General features: G+C 46.8%; 1 protein-coding gene across 2 annotated transcripts in view; it reads right to left on the bottom strand.

Moving 5' to 3' along the window:
• The window catches only part of LTBP1 (latent transforming growth factor beta binding protein 1), a 398,959-nt gene extending 378,772 nt beyond the window's left edge, over window positions 1-20,187 (bottom strand). For both annotated transcript variants that reach the window (XM_042933279.1, XM_042933277.1), the window contains exons 1-2: window positions 19,700-20,187; window positions 18,590-18,660 (exon numbers count right to left, since the gene is read on the bottom strand). In XM_042933279.1, the coding sequence (XP_042789213.1) occupies window positions 18,590-18,660; window positions 19,700-20,187 (559 nt within the window). The remainder of the gene's footprint in view (window positions 1-18,589; window positions 18,661-19,699) is intronic.
• Between the last annotated feature and the right edge of the window lie 1,210 nt (window positions 20,188-21,397).

The following is a 21,397-nucleotide window of genomic DNA, read 5'->3' on the forward strand; positions in this document are numbered from 1 at the left end:
TAGAAAACGTACTGGCTTGAATCCTCTGTGGTTGCAGGTACTGATGTGGGCAAGTATTTAAAAACAAAGATAAGCTAATATGAGGTCACCTTTGTTTTGTAACTTTCAGCCACAAGTTCTGTGACAGGAGATAAAAAGCGGAATAAATAACAAATTCAAGCAAAAGAAAATAAACACTTTCTTCTTCTCAAGTCAAAAGCTTGTCATCACACTTTCAAAAATCTGCTACAGCTATCTTTCTTAACTGTGTAATCCCACTTTGAGCCAGGGGGAGTATCTATTATAATCTCCGAAAATAAACTGTTTATCTGTGAGGGATGAGCCGTCCACTGAGAAGAATGAACAAAGGCCCGTGCTTCCTGACAGAAAGGACAGTGCCTGACAGCCTTCCACAGTTCCAGGGGTGACTGAGCTCTCTGTGGAAAACTCTTACATGCACCTGGATGTGTCACCCAAAAGCTTACTTTAAACTGTCTCCCACCTAGATGAAAATACTGCACAGACAGGTAGAATCGTAAGAGCAAAGTGAGTCATAAAATTTACTAATGAAACAGAACTTGACCCACACAGCCATTCTGCAGTGCTGTGCTATGAATCAGAGCAGGTAACCTGTGGATCCCTCCCACACACACCTCCAGTTATGTAACAGTTTCTACAACGGTCCTCAGAAAGGGTATTCAAGCATCCAGATCTATGAAAATGTGGTTAATGACCCAGATACCAGTCTTTGTGTAAACATGTAAGTAAATAGTAAAGGATAATATTACTCCAACCCAAAAGCGTTAAGCTCTGGGAAACTCACTTGATCTGTTTCTAAGTGACATTTTTAAATGGAACTCCGTGAGAACTTTATAGAAAGGTTAATGAAACTAAAATCACACTACAAAAAATGTATTTTTTGTCTCCATATGATCTGATACAAATAGTCATCAGTGGGTTGAAATCTGAAAATTCAGGGTGAGCTCTAGAAGCACTCTGGTCCCATAGAATACCATGAGATCATACAACCCAACAGACAGAAGAGACGGTGAGTTAACTGGCCAGACCTCTGTCAACTGCATGTGAATAGAATATTGGTGGGCATAATAACTATTGGATCAACACAGCAGTTCCCAAAATGGTCAAATGTAGGACTTACACTTTGTTATGATTATTCTTGCTTGGAAACTATTAATAGGTAATACTTAACCTAATGCTATTTTTTTTTTAATTTTTTTTTAACATTTATTTATCCTTGAGACAGAGAGAGACAGAGCATGAACAGGGGAAGGGCAGAGAGAGAGGGAGACACAGAATCAGAAGCAGGCTCCAGGCTCCGAGCCATTAGCCCAGAGCCCGACGCGGGGCTCGAACTCAGACCGCGAGATCGTGACCTGAGCCGAAGTCGGACGCTCAACCGACTGAGCCACCCAGGCGCCCCAACCTAATGCTATTTTTTAACAATGGTTCCCACATTTTAATTTTGCACCTGCAAATGATGTACCAGTACCACTGGTTTGGTCCTGATTTAATGATTCAAACCCCTGAGTCCAATGAGGACTGAAGCCAGCATAAACCTTAGGACCCCCGGTTATCTGGCAGTAAACAGCTTTTCCTGTAGCCGGTCTGTGTATCTTTAAAGCACTTACAGCCAAAGGGTCCTGCCTAAAATGACTTCTGGTCCACCTCCTCTCCTACCACATCCTACAGACACCCACTCTATTTGACCTTGGCCGCCTCTGCACTATCCTCCAGTCAATCCATCGCCTCCCCAACATCATCCTAAAAGCCCTAGCTAATCCTCTGCCCCGGCTGCTGAGAGTCTGGAATCCCCTCAAAGGTATGGATGAATGATTCAATCTTCCATGTTTACAAGACTCACCTATCTGACCCAACAAGGTAAGATGGGCAAGATTCACTCATTAATTAATTCAAAAAATATTTGAGTGCCTACCATGTACTAGTCAGAGGAAATAAGAGGGCATCTTTCTGCACCTGCAACTAATAGTGGAAAATGCCCTCAGAAAGTCTCAAATTAGCTATTTCTTTCAGAAACAGACGGGTAGAGAAGCTTAGAGGTGTGGGAAGGAGAAAAGAATCCAATCAGAAGCAGGCATCGAAGGGCTGGAAAAGAGAATACCTAGATCTTCCCTGAGATTTCCAGAAAAGAAACAAGAAATATCCCTGGAGGGTTACACAGGATGTCCCCCAAACATCTCCACACCCGTGTACAGTGCCCCAGCCACCCCACTGAGGCCTGGAGCCTAGAGAGAAAGAAGCCTCCCCCCAGGGCATTTAACCATGAACAAGAAGGCCAGCTCTTAAGAAAGTTCTTCATGTTTCTGGGGACAACTATACATGTTTGCTTAAAGGAAGGAAGCCTCGCTCAACTCCATGAGAAAGGAAGAACGTGTAACCCTATAATCCCAGTGAAAACCCATAGCACATTTCCCAGAGAAATGTCTCTAGGCATGGCAGGGTCTCTAAACTAGGCCAAGCGCCATCCATGGCCTTTAGACTGAAGGCCTCTCTGAGGCAGAGAAGAGGGGCTCCATCTAGGTCTGAGACCTGCCGCAAGAACCTAACCCTTCCAAACCTGTTTTCTCATCTGCAAAAATGGAGGTTAAATGGTAGCTCATCACTGGCTTGCTGTGGGGGTTACCCGAAGTAATCTGTAATCTGTGCAGCCATCATGTGTCAGCCTTGTGAAGCACCTCAAGGCCTCATTGCATGGCCCTGTGTCACCTGGGACTGGAAGACCCAAAGATCCGCAGGGGACACCACTTGTACAAAAAGAGGGGCACTCTGAGATCCAGCTGAAAACAGCTTTGTGTTTAACACCAAAACTTAAATCAGTGCTATTTTCACAACACTGGTTTAACACCAATACTTAAATCAGTGCTATTTTCACAACATTCAAGTGATTTCTCCTCTCCAAAATACAGGACTAATTATTGTCAATATTTGCATAGCACTGTTCTTTCAAGTAGGTTTAAAATGTGCCCTACACGTTATTATCAAACCCTAAGGAATACTAGGCAGAATTTTTTAAAGCCCTTTTTGTAAAGGCAGGCCATCAACGTCCACAGAGCCTGGGAAAGTCGGTTCCTCACTTGGCCCTTACCACCCTCCTACAAAACGAAAGGCTCAGAAAACTTGACGTGACTGCGGAAGTCCCTTCCATTCTCTCTCCCTGGCCCCACAAGTGAGGACCACTGCTACAGGTGAAGCTGAGCCATGTGCCAGTCTCCTCTCCTTCTAAAAACCCATGAGGAGGGAAGATTCCACAAGATCACAAAATCAGAAGGCCCTTCAAAGCCATGCTTTCTACTACCAAGCTGAGTGATGAGAAATGTCAAGAGAGATGGAAGGAGGAAGTGAAATGTATTCCAATCTCCCAAAAAAAGACTCGACAAAACCACTTGTGATATCAGCACAATGAGATGATCAATAGTAATAGCACTGAAGCAGACAGTTCTGTGCCTGTCCGGGTACACAGGACACAAGGTACACCAGCCCTCTTTGGACTGACATCTTTAGGAACTCACGGCTGTGTATGGAGCCACCTATCACTGACACTGCCCTGAAACACGTTAAGTACTTGCTGTAAATGGCATCCTTGGGGAGGGTCTTTGATGGACTTCCCTTGAGTGCCCTCAGCTAAAAGCTAAAAACAGAACATCCGTTACCCTCAAATCCTCCTCGAAAGGAAAAACCACCATAGAACAAATGCCTTAGAAGAAAATTATTCAGGACTACCTTGACAATGTGGTTTTACGATCCAATGATACAACTGAATTAAGGGAAAGAATTATCAGAGACGTTATGATCAGTAATTTTATTGTTCTTAAAATTTGATGTTGTCTACTTTGGCCACAGAGCTTACCACTTTAATCCATGTTGTACCTTATCATTCTTTTACCTTCAGTAAAGCTTTGTGGTTAAAGCAAATCCAAGCCCTCCAAACTGGAGAACACCTTTTCTAACCACACTATGAAGTCAGCACCATCCATTACCTGAATGGCCTTGCCACCAGATTCCCAAGTCCAAATTGTATCTGTACTCAAAATCCATTTCAAACAATTCCTACTCTAATTTCTCCCCAAGGGAGAGCCGTGTCCCTCCTTTGAACCCCAACTGCTCCAGACAGGGAGCTACCAGAAGATACAACTGTGTTTTATTCCTATCTCCTACTTCCGGGGCTCGGAAAACGTCCAACACACAGAATGGTTTCACTAGGTGCTTGTTAGAATGGATGGATAAGGCTTGGGTCTGAGCCACCCTTCTAGGATCTACACATTCTTCCTTGTATTGATTTCCTTTTCATGTCTAAGAAGTCGTCACCATCTTAAGAGATTAGAACAACACACATTTGGGGTGCCTGGGTGGCTTAATCGGTTGAGCATCCGATTCTTGTTTTGGCTCACAGTTCATGGGATCAAGCCCTGCATCGGGCTGTGTGCTGACAGCATGGAGCCTGCTTGGGATTCTCTCTCTCTCTCTCTCTCTCTCTCTCTCTCTCTCTCTCTCTCTCTCTCTCTCTCCCCCCTTTGCCCCTCTCCCCTGCTCACATGCACCTTCTCTCTCTCAAAAAAAAAAAAAAAAAAAAATTAAAACGAACAACATACATTTATTACCTCACAGATTCTATGAGTCAACAGTCTGAGCACAGAATAGGTGAGTCCTCTGCTTCAGGGTCTCGAGCAGCTACAATCAAGGATCCACCGGGCTGCAGTTTCATCTGGGGCTCAGCTCAGTAAGACTCTACTTCCAAAGTCATTCAGGCTGTTGGCGGAATTCATTTCCTTGTCGCTGCAGGACTGAGGGCTCCAGCTTCATCCTGCCTACCAGTGACAGACTGCCCACAGTTTCCTGCCACGTGGCTCGGTCCACAGGCAAGCCACAAATACAATGGGCAGTTGCTTTTTCCAAGCCAGCAAGATGTCTCACTCCAGTCGGCTAAGAGGGAGTCTTATACAACGTAACATAACCAAGGAGGTGACATCCCAACACTTTCGTCATATTCTGTTCACTAGAAGTTACGGGTTCTGCCCTCACTCAATGGGAGAGGATTAGACAAAGGCATATCAGCCACAATCCTAGTGCTGTAGTCCTATTGGCCTTCCACTGGACCGTGAGCTCCACAGAGCAGCATCCAATAGTGGCTTTGTCTACAGGATAAACATTTGGGTGTTTTATCAAAAGTAGCACGCAAAAAAATTGCTTGCATTGGGAAAAGATAAAATATTTACTTTTAAGCAGGTAGAACTATTACCACAAAAACAGATGATTTAACTAAGCCTTACTCCTCACCCCTTCCCAAAAAATCTTTCTACTTGGAAAGGAAATAGGTATTTTTTAAACACCTACTTTTTCTTCAATATTCAGGTAAAGTATCTTTGTGTTCATTTATTTTGCAGAAAGAAAAAAGATACGTAATGGGGAAAAAATTCCCTATTTCACAGGACAACCAAAGCAACTCCTTCTTCAGCTCTTTCTACAAAGGTTTCTAGTCTTGTAACAGGCAATTCCTTTCCTAAAACACATCTAATAAAGTGTGGGTCATTGCTGAAATTCTTAACTGGGCTGTTTCCAAACATCTGATGCATTCCTTCAGCAACGTGCAGGATTGAGTCAGCAGGACCCCAAGGAATGGCCAAGCAACACCACCTCATCCCTTCTCCATCTGAACTTCCTCATCCTCACACAAGAAAGCATTGTCCCTGCCAACGCTGAGGGCATGTTCTGGACAAGAGCTTCTCTTTGTTTCACTTTTGCACTATTTTGGAAACGAGTAATGGCACCTGCCTCCAAAACAAAATGTCACATTCACTCCTGTTACTTTTATTAATTGGGTAATACGTTTCTCATCATTCCTGGCCTGTCACATCTTTTGTCCCAGTATACCCACCTTAAACCCAGCGTCCTCAAGCCTCCGTGTGGATCAGTTGCTAGGTGCTTGTGAAAACCAGGGCCACGGGGTCACCCCTGGGAGTTCCAGCTTGTGAAGGCTTCCACATTAGAACAGGACAGAACTAGAAAGTCCCAAGGGTACAAAACTCACATTCACTGAATGGCAAAATGGCTTCCCTGGGTCTCCTCAGCACTCAGAATGTGTGCACACAGAATGTGTGGTAACGTGCACGGCTCAGATTACAACGTTCCCATCTGAGCCTAGGGGACTGCTCCATGCCCTCAGGAAGTAGGAGAAAACAAGCTTCTAACCCCTAATGCCTGGAACTGAAGGGAACCAATTTCCCTCCACCCCTCCTCTCTCTACATGTGATGTGTGGCAGCATACTGAAAAGGAGGAGGGGTGGGTTTAGCTACAGCGATGATTCCCAAACAATACCTGCATCAGCACCGCCTAGAAGGCTCATTAAAATGCAGAATGCTGGGGGGGGGGGGGGGGGGGGGGACACCCAGGTGGCTCAGTCGGTTAAGCGTTGGGCTTTGGCTCAGGTCATGATCTCATAATTCATGACTTCAGGCCCCCCATCAGGGTCTTCAGTGACAGTGCGGAGCCTGCCTAAGACTGTCTCATCCTCTCTCTCTGCTCCTCTCCTACTTGCGCACTCTGTCTCTAAATAAATAAATATACCTTAAAAAAAAAAAAGAGTGATGGACTCCATGCCTAGTTTCTGATTCAGCAGGTCTAGGATAGGGCCTGAGAATCTGCATTTCTAGTAAGTTCCCAGGTGATGCTGCAATCCCTGATTTAGGGACCACACTTTGAGAGCCTCTAGGTTTATGAAGTGCCATTCAAGCAGTCTATACTGTTGGACAGAATGGGGCAACTGTGCCAAAGAAAGAGCCTCTAACGCCCAAAATGAGCATTAAAAATGGTTCCACCGGAAGATGTGCTGCAATATACATTCTCTCATACAAAAGGAAGTGCTTAATAACATCATCCCAGTAGCCACTGATTTAAATGAATTTCAGCTGGTCTTTCCCTCAGAAACAAATGTGACTTGTAATGCTTATTAATCAGGAAACCTTACTGAGGGGTCTACTGTATACAGAGAACTGATGTGTATGCCAACTTCCTAATGGATAAAAAGTAAAACAAAACCAGGGTCCCTGCCTTTAATTTACTTACTGTCTGTATTATTTCACCTCCAATTACTAGGAAATTTTAGACTAACTTAACATAACCTTTTCACTATCACAGTTAAGAAAGAAACATAGCCCTCTTGGAAGGATTCTGGTCTTTGCCTACCCTCTACTTTTAGGAGGATAAACCAAGTCACCTGTGGGGGGTAGGGGGCAGGGATTAAAGTGGGGATTTAGGTATTTTTGTTTACTTTCAGACCAACTTGCAGGCCATTCCCCCAGAGACCATAAACCAAAGGCATAATGGCACCAGCCATATAAAGACCTGAGACACAGACCTGTAATCATCAAAACCCACTGGAATACATTAAGCATTTTACTTTTCAAGACAAGAAATATACCAACACATTATAGAAGGAAATTCGCCCGCTGAAAACATTTCACAAAACCTTATTAATAAATCAACACGTTTTTTATAGCTCTTTTGAGAAGCATCTTCATGAACCTCATTTTATTGGATATGTACCACAAAATGGGAGGTATAGCCAATGAGTGCTATTAACCTTGTTTACAAACGGGAACAAAATCACACAGAGTCACTGAGTGACTGCCCAAAAGGCCCAGAAGATGTGGCCTTTGTGCCTACCTCAGGCTCACCCCACAATCTGTGAAATTAGATGGGGTGGCAGGGGGTGGAGTTGAACAAAACCTCAGAACAGCATTCAGGTGTATTCCAAAAGTTTTATGCTCTGAATTTAACATTTCCTAACTGCTCTCTGGAATTTTCCATGGTGACCAGAGAGGGATTCTTAGCTTTCATTTTTAAAGGATTTAACATTTTATTTTTTATTTAGAACCATATGAGGGTCCCCGCTAATCTGCCTCTTAACACAGCAGCAACCAGAGGCTTTTCTTTTTTTAACCCTCAAGCTTTCATCCTAAGTCTTGGCCTGTGGCTCTGGGGAAAGCGTCTGTCACCTTTGTCTACCAGAACACAGGGCTGGTCTGGCAATCTGGGCACGGTGCAGGCGGACAGGCTACAATGATCATTTGTGTACCTGGCCTTGGATACTTCATTGTTGTATGTGCAGTTTTTCTCATCAATAAAAAAAAAAAAAAAACAGCAATAAAGGTGACTGAATTTTCAATCGAAACCATTCTTTGTCCATGCCTTCAAAGAAGGCCTGCAGAAAACAAATCTGTCTTGTGTTTCATTCCTGAACAATAAAATCCACTTGCATTTATAAGTCCCCTGTGTTATCTGTGGCCTTACACAGCCTACGAGACCTGACTGGGATAGAGCTGTAGCCCCCTGATGGCCTATCATTCTGGCCCTCACTCACTCCTAGGTCCCTGTACCAGGCCAGATCTATCCCCTAGGGTCTCTGTGCTAGCTGTTCTCACCTCTGAGGAACTATCTCCTCTGTGAGGAATTTCTCTTCATTCATCACCAAAATACATCCTTCCAGGTAGTTCTCACCTGTGAATAACTGATTCTATCAGCTCAGCAAAGTGGACCACGTCAGCTCTGGATCAGCAACACTTTCTGCAAATTTATCTTCCCATCCATCCACCACACTCATCTCTCTTCTGGTCCAGCAGAACCAACAGCATGTATTCCAAACCCAGCCCATCCATCTCCTAATTTACAAAACACGACATTTCGCAAACTGTTTACTTACACCCGTGCCAACAATATTACTCAAATGTGGTGCAGTGAAAAAGCCACAGGGAATAGAGTAGCTGGCCAAGAGCAGTATTCAGGGATCTAAAATTACAGGGAAAATCATACAACATTCATTTTACTTGGGCCCAAATCTCTATCAGATGATGTTGAGCAGAAAGATTCTAAAATTGGCAGGGAGAAAGGAAAAGTTGTCTTAAAGTTTGGGCCATGCCAGGGCGGCCTTCAGAAAGAGAGCTGGCAGAAACAGAATAAGGTGGTGTGCCCTTGAAAGGCTGTCATAATAAGCAGTGTCTGTTGGGCAAGGATAAGCACAAGGGGAAAGAGAACCGAATGGAAATTAGTGCCAAAAAGTACGAGTAAACAAAGAAGACAGAATTCTCTATATAGTATTTAGAGGACAGTATTTGCAACACAACAACATCAGAGATGCTAGTGCAATTCAACTCTATTCAATTCAGGCAGCGTCTGCACTGTGGCTGTATTGGGCTCCTCCTGGGTGGCTCCGTCAGTTGAGCGTCCAATTCTTGGTTTTAGCTCAGGCCATGATCTCAGTTTTGTGAGTTCGAACCCCAAGTTGGGCTCTGTGCTGCCAATGTGGAACCTGCTTGGGATCCTCTCTCTCTCCCTCTCTCTGCCCCTCCCCCATTGGTGCTGTCACTGTCTCTTCCAAAATAAATGAATAAACTTTTTAAAAAGAGAGAGAGAGAGAGAGAGAGAGAGAGAGAGAGGGAGGGAGGGAGAGAGGACACAAAGAAAATCCTGCTCCACGCTGACAGGGAGACAGACACCTCTCCCATCGGGTCCACTCATACCCAGAGCCAAGAAAGAGTGAAATGACAGTGCTCTGGGAGAGGGGAAGAGGGAGCCATGGTTTTCACCAGGGGACCTGAGAAGCACACACAAAAGTGTATGAAAGGCTGGGACACCCAGGAGGGGGTGGGCAGAAGCAGAATGAGAGCCCCTGAGAACGTGAATATGGCTGGGCAGGAGTCCTGCTCTGCATGCGCTATTCACATATTACTTCATGTGGCCCCCAACAAGCCTCTGAATGATGGTTCTGTTATCATACCTGTGCCATGAATGCTGTGAACACCCAGCCTTCTCCCCACCCCACCCCCCCTGGTGTCACCATGAGGAGGTGTTACCATCCAGACAGGAGCCCTGTATCCTAACTCCAAAGACTGAACTTCTAACCACTGACCTACACTGCCTTCTTGTTCAGAACAAGCAAAATATAGACCCAGTAAGGGGAGAAAAAGGAGTAAGGCAAAAAAGGCAGGTAGGCTGGGGAGGGGAGTAGGGGGAAGGGTAACAGGTAGCATTTCCTTCTTGAAACCGCATTGTCTTAGGTACACAGATTCTGCATATCCAATGCACTTTGCCTATATGAAACACTCAATATCCTTGATAAGCAAGGCAAATTAATAGGCAGATATGAGCATATACAAATACATTCACCTCTGATGTGTTTTTCCACAAGTACCAAAGCAACTAATTTGTGCCACACTAGCAAATTATGGATTATTTTCTCTCCACTAACAAGAAACATCATTAGTAAAACACACATTTAGCACAAGATAAGACCACAGTCCCTCCCTTATCTGTAATCATTGCACTCAATGACCACATCAGGGAGTTTTTAAAAACATGACCCTGATGAGTAGCTGTTGGATATATTATTATTCTAGGTTTTTGTGTATTTAAAATATTTTATCATTAAAAATAGAATATTTAGTGGGAAAAAACATCCAGTGTGTTTGAAAGTTTTTAAGCCTTTTTAAAAAACACTTCATTTAAGCACACCTACATATCATTCATAATTTTACATATTTCTGACTCTTGTAACAATGTATATTTATCAAACATTCAACCAACTGAAGAAAAACTGGATGGAATAACCCTATAGGCAGCAATTTTTGTATGTACTATTCAAAATTGAGCTAAACCGGGGCACCTGTGTGGCTCAGTCATTTAAGCCTCCGACTTCAGCTCAGGTCACGATCTCACTGGTTGTGAGTTTGAGCCCCGCGTCGGGCCCTGTGCTGACACCTCAGAGCCTGGAGCCTGCTTCTGTGTCTCCCTCTCTCTCTGCCCCTCCCCCCCACCACTCGTGCTCGCTCTCTCTCTCAAAAATAAAACATTAAAAAAAAAAATTGAGCTAAACCAATATCCAGAGGGCTCTTGCCTTGATAAGTTTCTAAACTGTTCAGTGTTGGGCTTGGTCTTTAAGGTCCCACACAAACAGTCATAAATCATGCCCAGGAGAGGGTTCTTTCTGGGTCACCGTTTCTCAAAATGTGACCCACCTTCATCAGCATCACCTGGGGTGCCTGTTAAGAACCCAAGAGATGCTGATTCAATAAAAAAAGTTTCACAAATTCCTCCTGGGATCAGCTGCACATTCACACTTGGGAACCACCACTCTAGAATCTTTTTAAACAGACCAAGTAAAAATGGCCACAGCCATAACCAAAATCACAAGGGGCCAATTCCCTAGCTCTCCCACTCCCTGGAGCAGCCAGGGCGCCTGCGTTAAGGAAGAAGCCAAAATAGACCCACAGTCCCAGACTGTACGGGAGGGACCCAAGTCAGCTTCCGCCTACCCATGCTTCCATCTGTGGGTCCTTACGAGGGATGCCCAGAGTCCCCAGGGGTGACCCAACCCTTGAGTAGCCCACCTCTCAAGCCCATGTGCACTGCATCTTTAGGCTTACTTATGAGTTGACTGTAGCCTCCCACCCCCTAAAAAAAATGTGGAGTCCAGATCCCCAGTATCTTAGCATGTGACCTTACTTGCACCCTATTTGGACTCAGAGTCATCACAGAGGGAATCCGGTTAAAATGAGGTCATTAGGGGATCCTGGTGTCCTAATAAAAAGAGGACATTTGACACAAAGACAGACACAGAAGGAAGATGATGTGAAGGGGCAAAGGGAGAAGGAGGCCTTCAAGCCAAGGAGAGAAGCTTGGAACAGACCCTTCCCACACAGCCCCTGAAGAACGAACCAATGCCGCCCACGCCTTGATTTTGGACTTCCGGTCTCCAGAACTCTGACACCATAATGTTCTGTTGTTCTAAGCCACCAGTCTGTGGTACTTTGTTATGGCCTGCCCTAGCAAACTAACACAGCTGGAGAACTCACAAAGTGAATTCAGGCTGTAAGAGCCAATCGCTAACCCAGCTGTCAGGAGGGGCTGCAGCACGGGATGTCCAGGCAGCCTAGGGCGGTAAAGAACAAGGAATTGAGAGCCCACAAGGGGCGTCCGGGTGGCTCAGTCGGTTAAGCATCCGACTTCAGCTCAGGTCATGAGCCTGCGGTTCATGAGTTCGAGCCCTGGGTCAGGCTCCATGCTGACAGCTCAGACAGAGCCTGGAGGCTGCTTCAGATTCTGTGTCTCCCTCTCTCTCCGTCTGCCCCTCCCCTGATCACACACGCTCGCTTGCTCTCTCAAATATAAAATAACACTTTAAGGAAAAAAAAAAAAGCCACAAGATCTGGGATGGGATCCAAGCAGGGGCAGTGCCCCCTGCCTGTAAAGGTGGTAATAAACCATGCCTGTCTCCCCAGCCCACATGGTACGAAGATCAGGAATAAGCTCCCGGCCCACTAGAAAGCACCATGCTGTGGCCTTCACCCCCTCAGTGGCTCCTCAGCGTGCGCTCCGATCCTGGTCAGTATTAAGAGTGAGGACACAGCCCCAGCACTCCAAGTCATTCCCTTCATTGCTAGGAAGGCCTTGGAAACAAAATCTGCATTTCAGGAAAATTCAATTCGAGCTCCCCAAACATGTTTGAGTATGTTTGGAATATCCAAGACAACAAATAACAGGGTCAGAAACAGCAAACTCCCGACACTGCCAAAGGTCCTTTCAACAAGTCAGGCTTCCTAAGGGCCAAGGGTTCACTGGGCAGAGAAACACTCCACTAAAGCAGGCCAGGCAGGAGCAGGCGGTGTGTTCGGGCCAGCCCACGGGCTGGAGGAGGGCTTCATGATGAAGGTTTAAGTACTATCGCAACACAGAATTTATGGTTCCTAAATGTTTGTTTTAACTAGTGTTGAGAACACATATTTGACCCAGTGTGAACTTGACCTCTGGGTCCCTCTCCCTTTTCGCGGGGCTGTCTATGCCACATGACGAGATTTTCCAGCCGGCCCTCCCACCCGTGCTCCCAGCAGCTGCCATGGTAAACCTCACTGCGGATCTATTGGCAAAGCAGCTGTCAATGGCCATAGCAGGCATACGAAAAATGTGTAATCATTCTGGGCCCGACTCCCAAGCTTGGCTAGGGCCACACGGAGCCAAAAGGGACAAGAGACAGCCTGAAAAGCCCTCTTGGCCATCTGAACTCCGGCCACATTATTCCCTCCTGGACGATGCCATCTACTGCATCTCTGAACACCAAGGGTACACAGAGCTGTCTCCTCTGCCTATCATTAAGGAACACTTCTAGGTTTGGTTTTGTCGGGGATTTTTTTCCAAAGCAGTGTGGGCTGAATGCCAATGGAAAAGCAATGGAATATCGATTTTTCTGTTTCTTGCTAAGGAGAGAACAAGTCATTTGATGTGCCATGAGTTAAGTGAGTAAAAACAGACCCTGTACTCCCTACAGCTGGCTGTGTCTCTCCTCTATTCATAGAACCTGGCACATGTTAAAGCTAAACAGATATCCGTTAAAGAAATGAAAGAACCATCCATGCATTTACGGAGGGGCTTCAGTGTGCCAGGCACCAGCACCCGACTCCAATCTGCCCTCTTTCCTCTTCCGTCCTCCTCATTCTGCCAACCTGGCCTTGCCCGCATCTCGCCCAGACTCCTTTAGGTCCTCTGCTCCCAGTCCAGTCTCCTCTTTAAAGTGGAGCCCACGGACTGGGTCTTTCTGTAGCCCGCACTTCCCCTGAGCAGGGGACAAAAAGACTGCAAGAACCAAGAAGAGGTAGGTTCTGTTTGGACAGAGGAAGAAAATGTGAAAGTGAAAAGAGGCAAAAACAGAACACAGGAGGCACTGAATGCCCGAAGCACAAGACAAGGTTTCTAGGCTGCACAGCTCTCCTATAAATGCAAACTCTTTGGAAAGAGAACAAATGTGGTGCCATCTCCTTTGCACAAAACAGACACTCGCTATCAATGGTCACTCAGTGTTAAGAACTAAAGTGACCTATCCCGTGCTACGCTTTCAACTTCTAGAGATGCACACACACAGGCTGTCTAGCAAAGCAGCATTAACACACAACTGGGCATCTCTAGACTAGAGCCCCCCAAGGCCACCTTTACGGGTGCACATACGCATTCCTTGCCCCAACAAAGGCATGCCTGTTGCGTATATGATATGCAACAGAAGGCTTACAAAATCTCCAGTCTTCAGAAGCATTTGCCTGTGCCCCATTTAAATTAAATGTCAATCAACTAAAAACAACGGAGTCTGGCTGGAAGGGCATCTTATTTTCTTCACTGGATTAAGCGAATGGAACACGATAAACACAACTGATCTCTTATGCAGAAATATTTTTGGTAACAACTGGACATGATCTATATAAATTGAAATTCTTCAGCTAAACCCTATCGATTATCCTCAAAATATAATGACAATTAGGAGGCAATCTGGGTGGTACATTTAAATGTGCACTTGCATTTTATGACTACTACCTTAAGGGAGAACTTCATATAGATATATCATTGGTATTTGTGTTCATAAGTAAAATAAAGCATACTCAAGAGCAATTGTTCAATCTCAGCAAATAAGTAGAGAGGAAAAAGACTACAAATCAATTTTTTTGCAATCCAGAGTTCACTAGTATTTACTGAAGTAGTTACAGTCACAAAATGGGTATCAGCAATTTTTCCATTTATATATACCTTGAAGGAGTATTTTTACTTCTACATAGCACGTTTTATCGTAACAGAACTAGAGGCACGCAAATAATCTAATACTTAGTATATTTTAAAGTTCTATTAAAATAAATCATTCAGGGGGCACCTGGGTGGCTCATTCAGTTAAGCACCTGACTGACTCCTGATTTCAGCTCAGGTCATGATCTCATAGTTTGTGGGTTCGAGCCCCACACCTGGCTCTATGCTGACAATGCAGAGCCTGCTTGGGATTCTCTCTCTCTCTGCCTCTCCCCTGTGCACTCTCTCTCTCTCAAAACAAGTAAATAAACTTTTTTAAAATAATAAATAATTAATTAATTAATTAATTAAGAACAACACAAACTACTTTCTTTTTTCTTGGTAATCAAAGGCAGGACAGCATGGGAGTGACTGGCTTTTTCATGCATTCTCTGTCCACTCTCATCTTTATTGAGGAACTGACAAAAATTGTACATACTTACGATATATGAGGATGTTTTGATATACACATACATTGTGAAATAATCACCACAATCAAGCTAATTAATATAGCTATCACTTCACATAGTTGACACTGTATAGGGAGTAAGAACACTTTAAGATCTACTCTCTGAGCAAATTTCAAGTAGACGACACAGTACTCTTAACTACAGTCACCTTGCTGTACATTAGATCCCCAGAACTTACTAATCTTGTGTGACTGACACTTTGTACCCCTTGATCAACATCTCCCCATTCTCCCTCTCCCCAACCCTAAACTACTTTAAAGTTATAATATAAAAAGGGATCCAGGGGCACCTGGGTGGCTCAGTCAGTTAAGCGTCCAACTTTGGCTCAGATCATGACCTCGCGGCTCATGAGTTAGAGCCCCGAGTCGAGCTCTGTGCTGACACCTCAGAGCCTGGAGCCTGCTTCAGATTCTGTGTCTCCCTCTCTCTCTGTCCCTCCCCCACTTGTGCTCTGTCTCTCTGCCTCTCAAAAATGAATAAATGTCAAAAAAAAAATTTTTTTTAAAGGGGATCCAAATTACGTTATTTAAAAAGGAGACTGACAACAGCAGCTGGGGAAACACATAGGAAAAAAAGAAAACCAAGTAACAGATAAATGAGACAAAATTTACTTGACTTAATCCAATAATAAACTAAGAATCTCTCTGGTTTTATCAAGGCTTTTACACCCATTCTTTTTCACCTTGACACCTGAAATAATCTGACAAAGTGGGCAAGGGTTTAGCACATTCGTTTCTGGATCGGAAAATATAGGGTCAGAGAGGTCAAGTGAATCCCTCAAGGCCCCACATCTAGTCAAGGCTTCAGGATTTGAACTCAGGGTCAGGGGCTTTTCCAGTAGCCCACTGCTCAGCCATGGACACAAATTTCACAGCACAATGGTAACTCTAGTCATCCCATCTGAATGAGGAAGGCTCCTTCATCTCTCTGGCTCTCCCACATACACAAAACAAGTCTCCCATTGGAACATATCCACCTAATGCATACATGACTTTGGGCTGGACACTGGCCCACCCCAGCATCACTTTTAAAATTATTCCTGAGGGGCGCCTGGGTGGCTCAGTCGGTTAAGCGTCCGACTTCAGCCCGGGTCACGATCTCGCAGTCCGTGAGTTCGAGCCCCGTGTCGGGCTCTGCGCTGATGGCTCAGAGCCTGGAGCCTGCTTCCGATTCTGTCTCCCTCTCTCTCTGCCCCTCCCCCGTTCATGCTCTGTCTCTCTCTGTCTCAAAAATAAATAAACGTTATAAATAAATAAATAAATAAATAATTCCTGAAAGGAGTCATTAAGTTTCCAGCACTTGGGCATGAATTCATTTGTCAGATCGGGCAGTTTAGGAAGGCCAGTTTTTCGAATGCTGAACCATCATCAAAAAAGAAAGTGATGCTGCCTTGCTTAGACTCCCGGTGCTGTTCCTCTAGGAACTGGAAAGAGAACTGGAACCAAAAGCCAGAGGTATTTGTTATGTGTATTGTGAGACTAAATCAATGTAGCAACCTCCTCTAGGACCCTGCAGTCACTGCTCTGACCCAGAGCCTTCTGTAACTTCTCTCTTTCTGGGTGACCAAAGGGCAAACCCGGTCAAACCTAGGCACAAACATATTCTTGCCTCACTTGCCTGGACAAGCAGGAAGTTCATGAAGTGCTTCCTCAAGATTTCCTGCTTGAGCATCTTTGCACATTCCAGAACATCTCTGGATCCCCAAACCCTCAGACAACCTTTCCAGAAAAGGCACCATATGGCATCATTTGCCAACTAAACATCTTCCAATCTTGGTGCATGCTCTTTAACAGGCATCAAGGCGGAGCACCCGCCCACTATCTATAAAATCCTGCCCTGTATTTTTAATCTTTACACAGCAACATCCCACTATAACAGTGCCGTCATGGATGGGTTATCTCCATGTTATAGGCAAACCGTATCATACCAGGTTTTGAGCGGAAGGAGGTACCGAAGGGAGGAAAGGGTGTATAATCTGACCTGAGTCATCATAAATTCAGGAAAACGCTGACACACTATTGTCAAGTGTAATCTAAGAAGTGAAAAATTATGACAGTCTGAATGCCTACAACCCTGAGCATTTCTGAGCCAGTAGTTTGCGTTCAGTAATCAAGAGGCGGACAGTCAGTTCCTACCTGCCATTACTCCTTGATCACAGTCGAATCATAACCTATCCGGACATTCCTTTCTAGAAAATCCAAGCCACCATGCCAGAGTCCTCCTGTTTCTTTCAAGGAGTAAAAGTATTTTTTAATAAGCAAGGTCACTGGAATGACCATACCAGAAATTTTTTCCAATATTTTAAAATCCAAACTGACTTTATTTTTAATATAAATTATTTACAAGAGTAAATCAGGATTTTAATATCCAAACTGTACACAAAACAAATTGCTAAACTTGACTTATGATGCCGAATACCAAGAAGCAGCTAAAATTGGGGATGATTCCAATCCGCAACGTTTATGGCTCAAGCTCCATGCAGAGAAACCTAAGAAGGATATACGCTGAGTGGAAGATTTTTTTTTTTTTTTAATTTCCAGTTAGCAACAAAATGAGGCAACTCGTCCAGAGGAGCCTCGAAATACATTTTAACTGAGTCCTCAACTTTACAGCACATCGGGGAAATGTGTTCTGGTGTTCTCAAACCTGCATGTAACAATAATGGGTGTTTCTAAAACATTGCTAAGATGTGTATTAATTGGTGGGGGCGCCTGGGTGTCTCAGTTGGTTAAATGTCCCTCCCATTTCAGCTCAGGTCTGATCTCATGGTTCGTGAGTTCAAGCCCTAAGCCCTGCATCCGGCTGGCTCTGTGTTGACAGCTCGAATTCTGGAACCTGCTTCCAATTCTGTGTCTCCCTCCCTCTCTGCCCCCTCCCCCATTCGTACTCTCTCTCTCAAAAATAAACAAACATTTAAAAAATTAAAAAAAAAAAAAAAGATGTGTATTAATTGAAGGGGCACTGAAGGAGACCACACCTGTCAGTTCTGAAGAACTGTGAAGACACTGCCTCCTGGAAAACAATCAGGCCTCAAAGATGGGAGGATTCTTGTTGCTGCTTTCAGAAAGCTTTAGAAACTGCTAATGTTTTATTTCAGAACAAGGCCACCTATCTCCCATCCCCCTCTGGCCATCAACCAAAAAATGTTTTTCATCTGTCAATATCCAAGCTTGAGTTAACAGTACTGGTTTGGCAAATAGCACATTCTCCAATGGAATTTTTTTCCTAGCTCCTGATCCATAGGTGTGACAGTGATTAATACTGAGTCGTGTGGGTGCAGGGGAACCTTGGATGCACAGCAGAGTTCTCTACAATACGTTGCCGCTGGCACTGATACACTATCATTACTGTGACTCATGATTGGTAATGAAGGCTGCAGATAATGTCTTGCATACATAACGTCTCGAGGGCAGCAAGAGCCCCTTCATGTAACCCCTGGGGGAGCCTCCCTCCCCATGTGGACAGCCCCCCTTTGCCCACTGTGCCAGCCACAGCCAGCATGGAAACTTACGTTTGGTGCACCTCTGGGAGCCAGGGGCCTTACTCCAGCCATGGCAGCACTGCCCTCCACAGACATTGACCCTGAAACAAAGCAAGACCCCTGAGTCCACAGTAGCAGTGTACTCTTCCAGAAAACCCAAGTTCATATGGGTCCCTGCAAGCTCAGCCTCCTGTGTCCACACTCCCCTGGCTTGCAGAGTCCTAAGCCATTCGCAGCATGCCCAAGCCAAAGCTGCCCGGGGAGAAGAGTAAAGACCGTGTATCAGGGTAAGGTGGGAGAACCAAAAAGCCTGCATAACATAGAATTACACAGGAAGGGAGAACAGAGTCCACATAAATGAACTTCTTAACCCCCAAAGTAGAGCCAAGTGTATTTTGTATATTATCTGGCCCACAATTTAAACCGAATCTGAGTTTTAGGGAGAAGTGTCCGAACACAGGGGAGATCACAATGCCTGGAAAGTACCCCTGAAGAAAAGAACCAGATAGGCAAAACAAGTTATCCCCCACACCCCCAACCTGTGATTAAATGGGGAAAGGGGCAGGAAGGATGTTTATGAGCGCCCAGTAACAGAAACTTTCCAACCGAAAATTCTGTCAATGCACAGACACCCTGCCCTGGGGAAAGGCGACCCCACAGGTGCACGGAAGCCCAAGCCCACAATCTAGGATGCTGAAAAGTTTTGGGCCGCAGAACAGGAGCTGTATCTTCACAGCCGGCCCTTCCACCACTTTTTTTTTTTTTTTTCTTCTCTAGCTGGAAAAAAAGAGTTAAAACTGAGTTGCAAAGAGCAGTTTAATTGATGCTAAGGGAGTGAGCAGTAGTGACTTCATGTATACGCCCGTCTTCTAGGAGTAGTTGGGTTCGCGCACAGGAGGTTACGCCCCAGGCAGAAATGCCTTTTGTGTTTACCCGCAGCCGAGAAACAATGCACACGGAGTTTCTCCTCAAAGTCTCCGGGCTCCCCGCATTCGCCTCTGCCTGCGGCGCGGGCGGGCGGGGGGAGGAGAAGGCGGCCGCACGGCGCACGACGCCCGCGGCCGGGCTCCGAGGGACCCTGACCCCGCGGGTCCCGGCGCGGGCGGCGCGCGCGCGCGCGTAGGGAGGGTGTGGGCTTACCCCTGCAGCTGCTGCTTCTGCTGAACCTGCAGCCTCGAGCCCCCGCCGCTCTGGCTCTCCGGCGGCACTTTGGAGCGCACGACTTGCCTGCCTTGTTTGGCGAACGGGGCGGCCGCCGGGTGAGCGCCGGGCTTGGGGTGGAGCTGCCCGCCGGGGGCCCCGGGCCGCGCCGGCTCGGGCGGCGGAGGCGGCCGGAGCCCCTGCAGGGCCGCGCCGCCTGGCTGGCTCGTGCGGCGCGTCCGCTCCGAGGGGGCCCCCGGAGAGGCGCGGCTGGGAGCCCCGGCGCCCGCCGAGCCGCGGCTGTACCTGGCGTCGAGCGCGACGTTGAAGGTCCGCGGGCGCGGAGGCCCGCCCAGGGGCAAGGCGCCCGCCGCCAGGCCGGGGCCCGGGCGCACCACGTACGTGATCCTCCGCACCCGGCCGTGCGCCGACGACGCGAGCAGCCCTGCCCAGAGCAGCAGCCCCCACCTGAGCCAGGGCCCCGCCATCGCGGGCCCGAGCCGGCGCCCCCGGCGCCCGCCCCCGGCCGTGCGGCTCGCCCGGTGCGGCCGCCCGCGCGCGCTCCGGCTGCCCGAGAGCCCGGGAGGCGGGACGAGGAGAACTCGGCTGCAGGAGAGGAAGTTCTGCGGGCGGCCGAGCGGCCCCAGACCCCAGCCGAAAGCGGCGGGGAGGAGGGGGCGGGCGTGGGGGTGGGGTGGGGAGCCGAGCCCGGGAAGGGAGGGGAGGGGCGAGGGGAGCGGACTCCGCAAGGTGAGGGTCCGCTCGCGCAGCCGCGGGTGCAGGGGGCGCCGCGCCCGGGCCCGGGGCAGAGCGGGCGAGCGCGGGCGTGAGCGCGCGGGACGCTCGGAGGCAACCCGGGCTGCAAAGTCTTTAAAAAGTTGCTCTCGCCGTGGAACCGAGTGTCAGATCTGAACAGCCAATCTCCGGCAGACGTGACGTCAGGCAGTAAATCCTAATTGGGGAAAGCGTGAGATGAGCCCGAGAACGCGCCGCCACCCTCCACATCCACATAGATTGTTACTGTGGGGCGGCAAGGCAGAGGTCCCCGCTCCCCGGTCCCGGGTCCCGGAGAGGGACAAAGGATTCTGCAGAATCACTGACTGGTCCTCTCCTTCCAGAACCCTCACGGGATTCGTTTGATATCGTTTGGAAGGCATATTCTTATCTGTGTTTGCTGGGATACATGCCGGGGGTTGGATGAAAATACCAGATCGGGCCCCAGAAAGGACTGCTCGGGATTTGCCTAGCTGTCCATCCGAAAGCGTTTAGATGGTTCTCTTTGAGATTGTAAACCCCGCGTGGCTGTGCCTCGGTCTGCAGCCTCTGGTACCCTACTCCTAGTTACGCGAGTTTGAGAGTGCAGGGCGGGCAGCAGGGGGCGCCCGCGTGGACTGGGAAAAGGGCGGCAGGCACCAACCCCAGAAGCAGCCCGCTCTTGGTAAAAAGGCCTTTAAGATGGGAATACAAAGTTTAGGATCCATGACAACCCCAGGCCATTTAGAATTAAAAAAAAAAAAAAACAAAAAAACTCAGTTCCTTGGACCCCTATCTGAAAGGAAAGGATCACTCACTGGAGATGACCCAAAATCACATCAAGGGAAATGCAGGATGTTCCCAGGACAGTCCCTGGAGCTCATAGTGCTCTTTGGGAAAAACCATGAAATAATGTTATAGTCTAGCATTTGAATTTAAAACAGT

The sequence above is a fragment of the Panthera leo genome, chromosome A3, assembly GCF_018350215.1.
Source record: "Panthera leo isolate Ple1 chromosome A3, P.leo_Ple1_pat1.1, whole genome shotgun sequence".
Taxonomy (NCBI): domain Eukaryota; kingdom Metazoa; phylum Chordata; class Mammalia; order Carnivora; family Felidae; genus Panthera; species Panthera leo.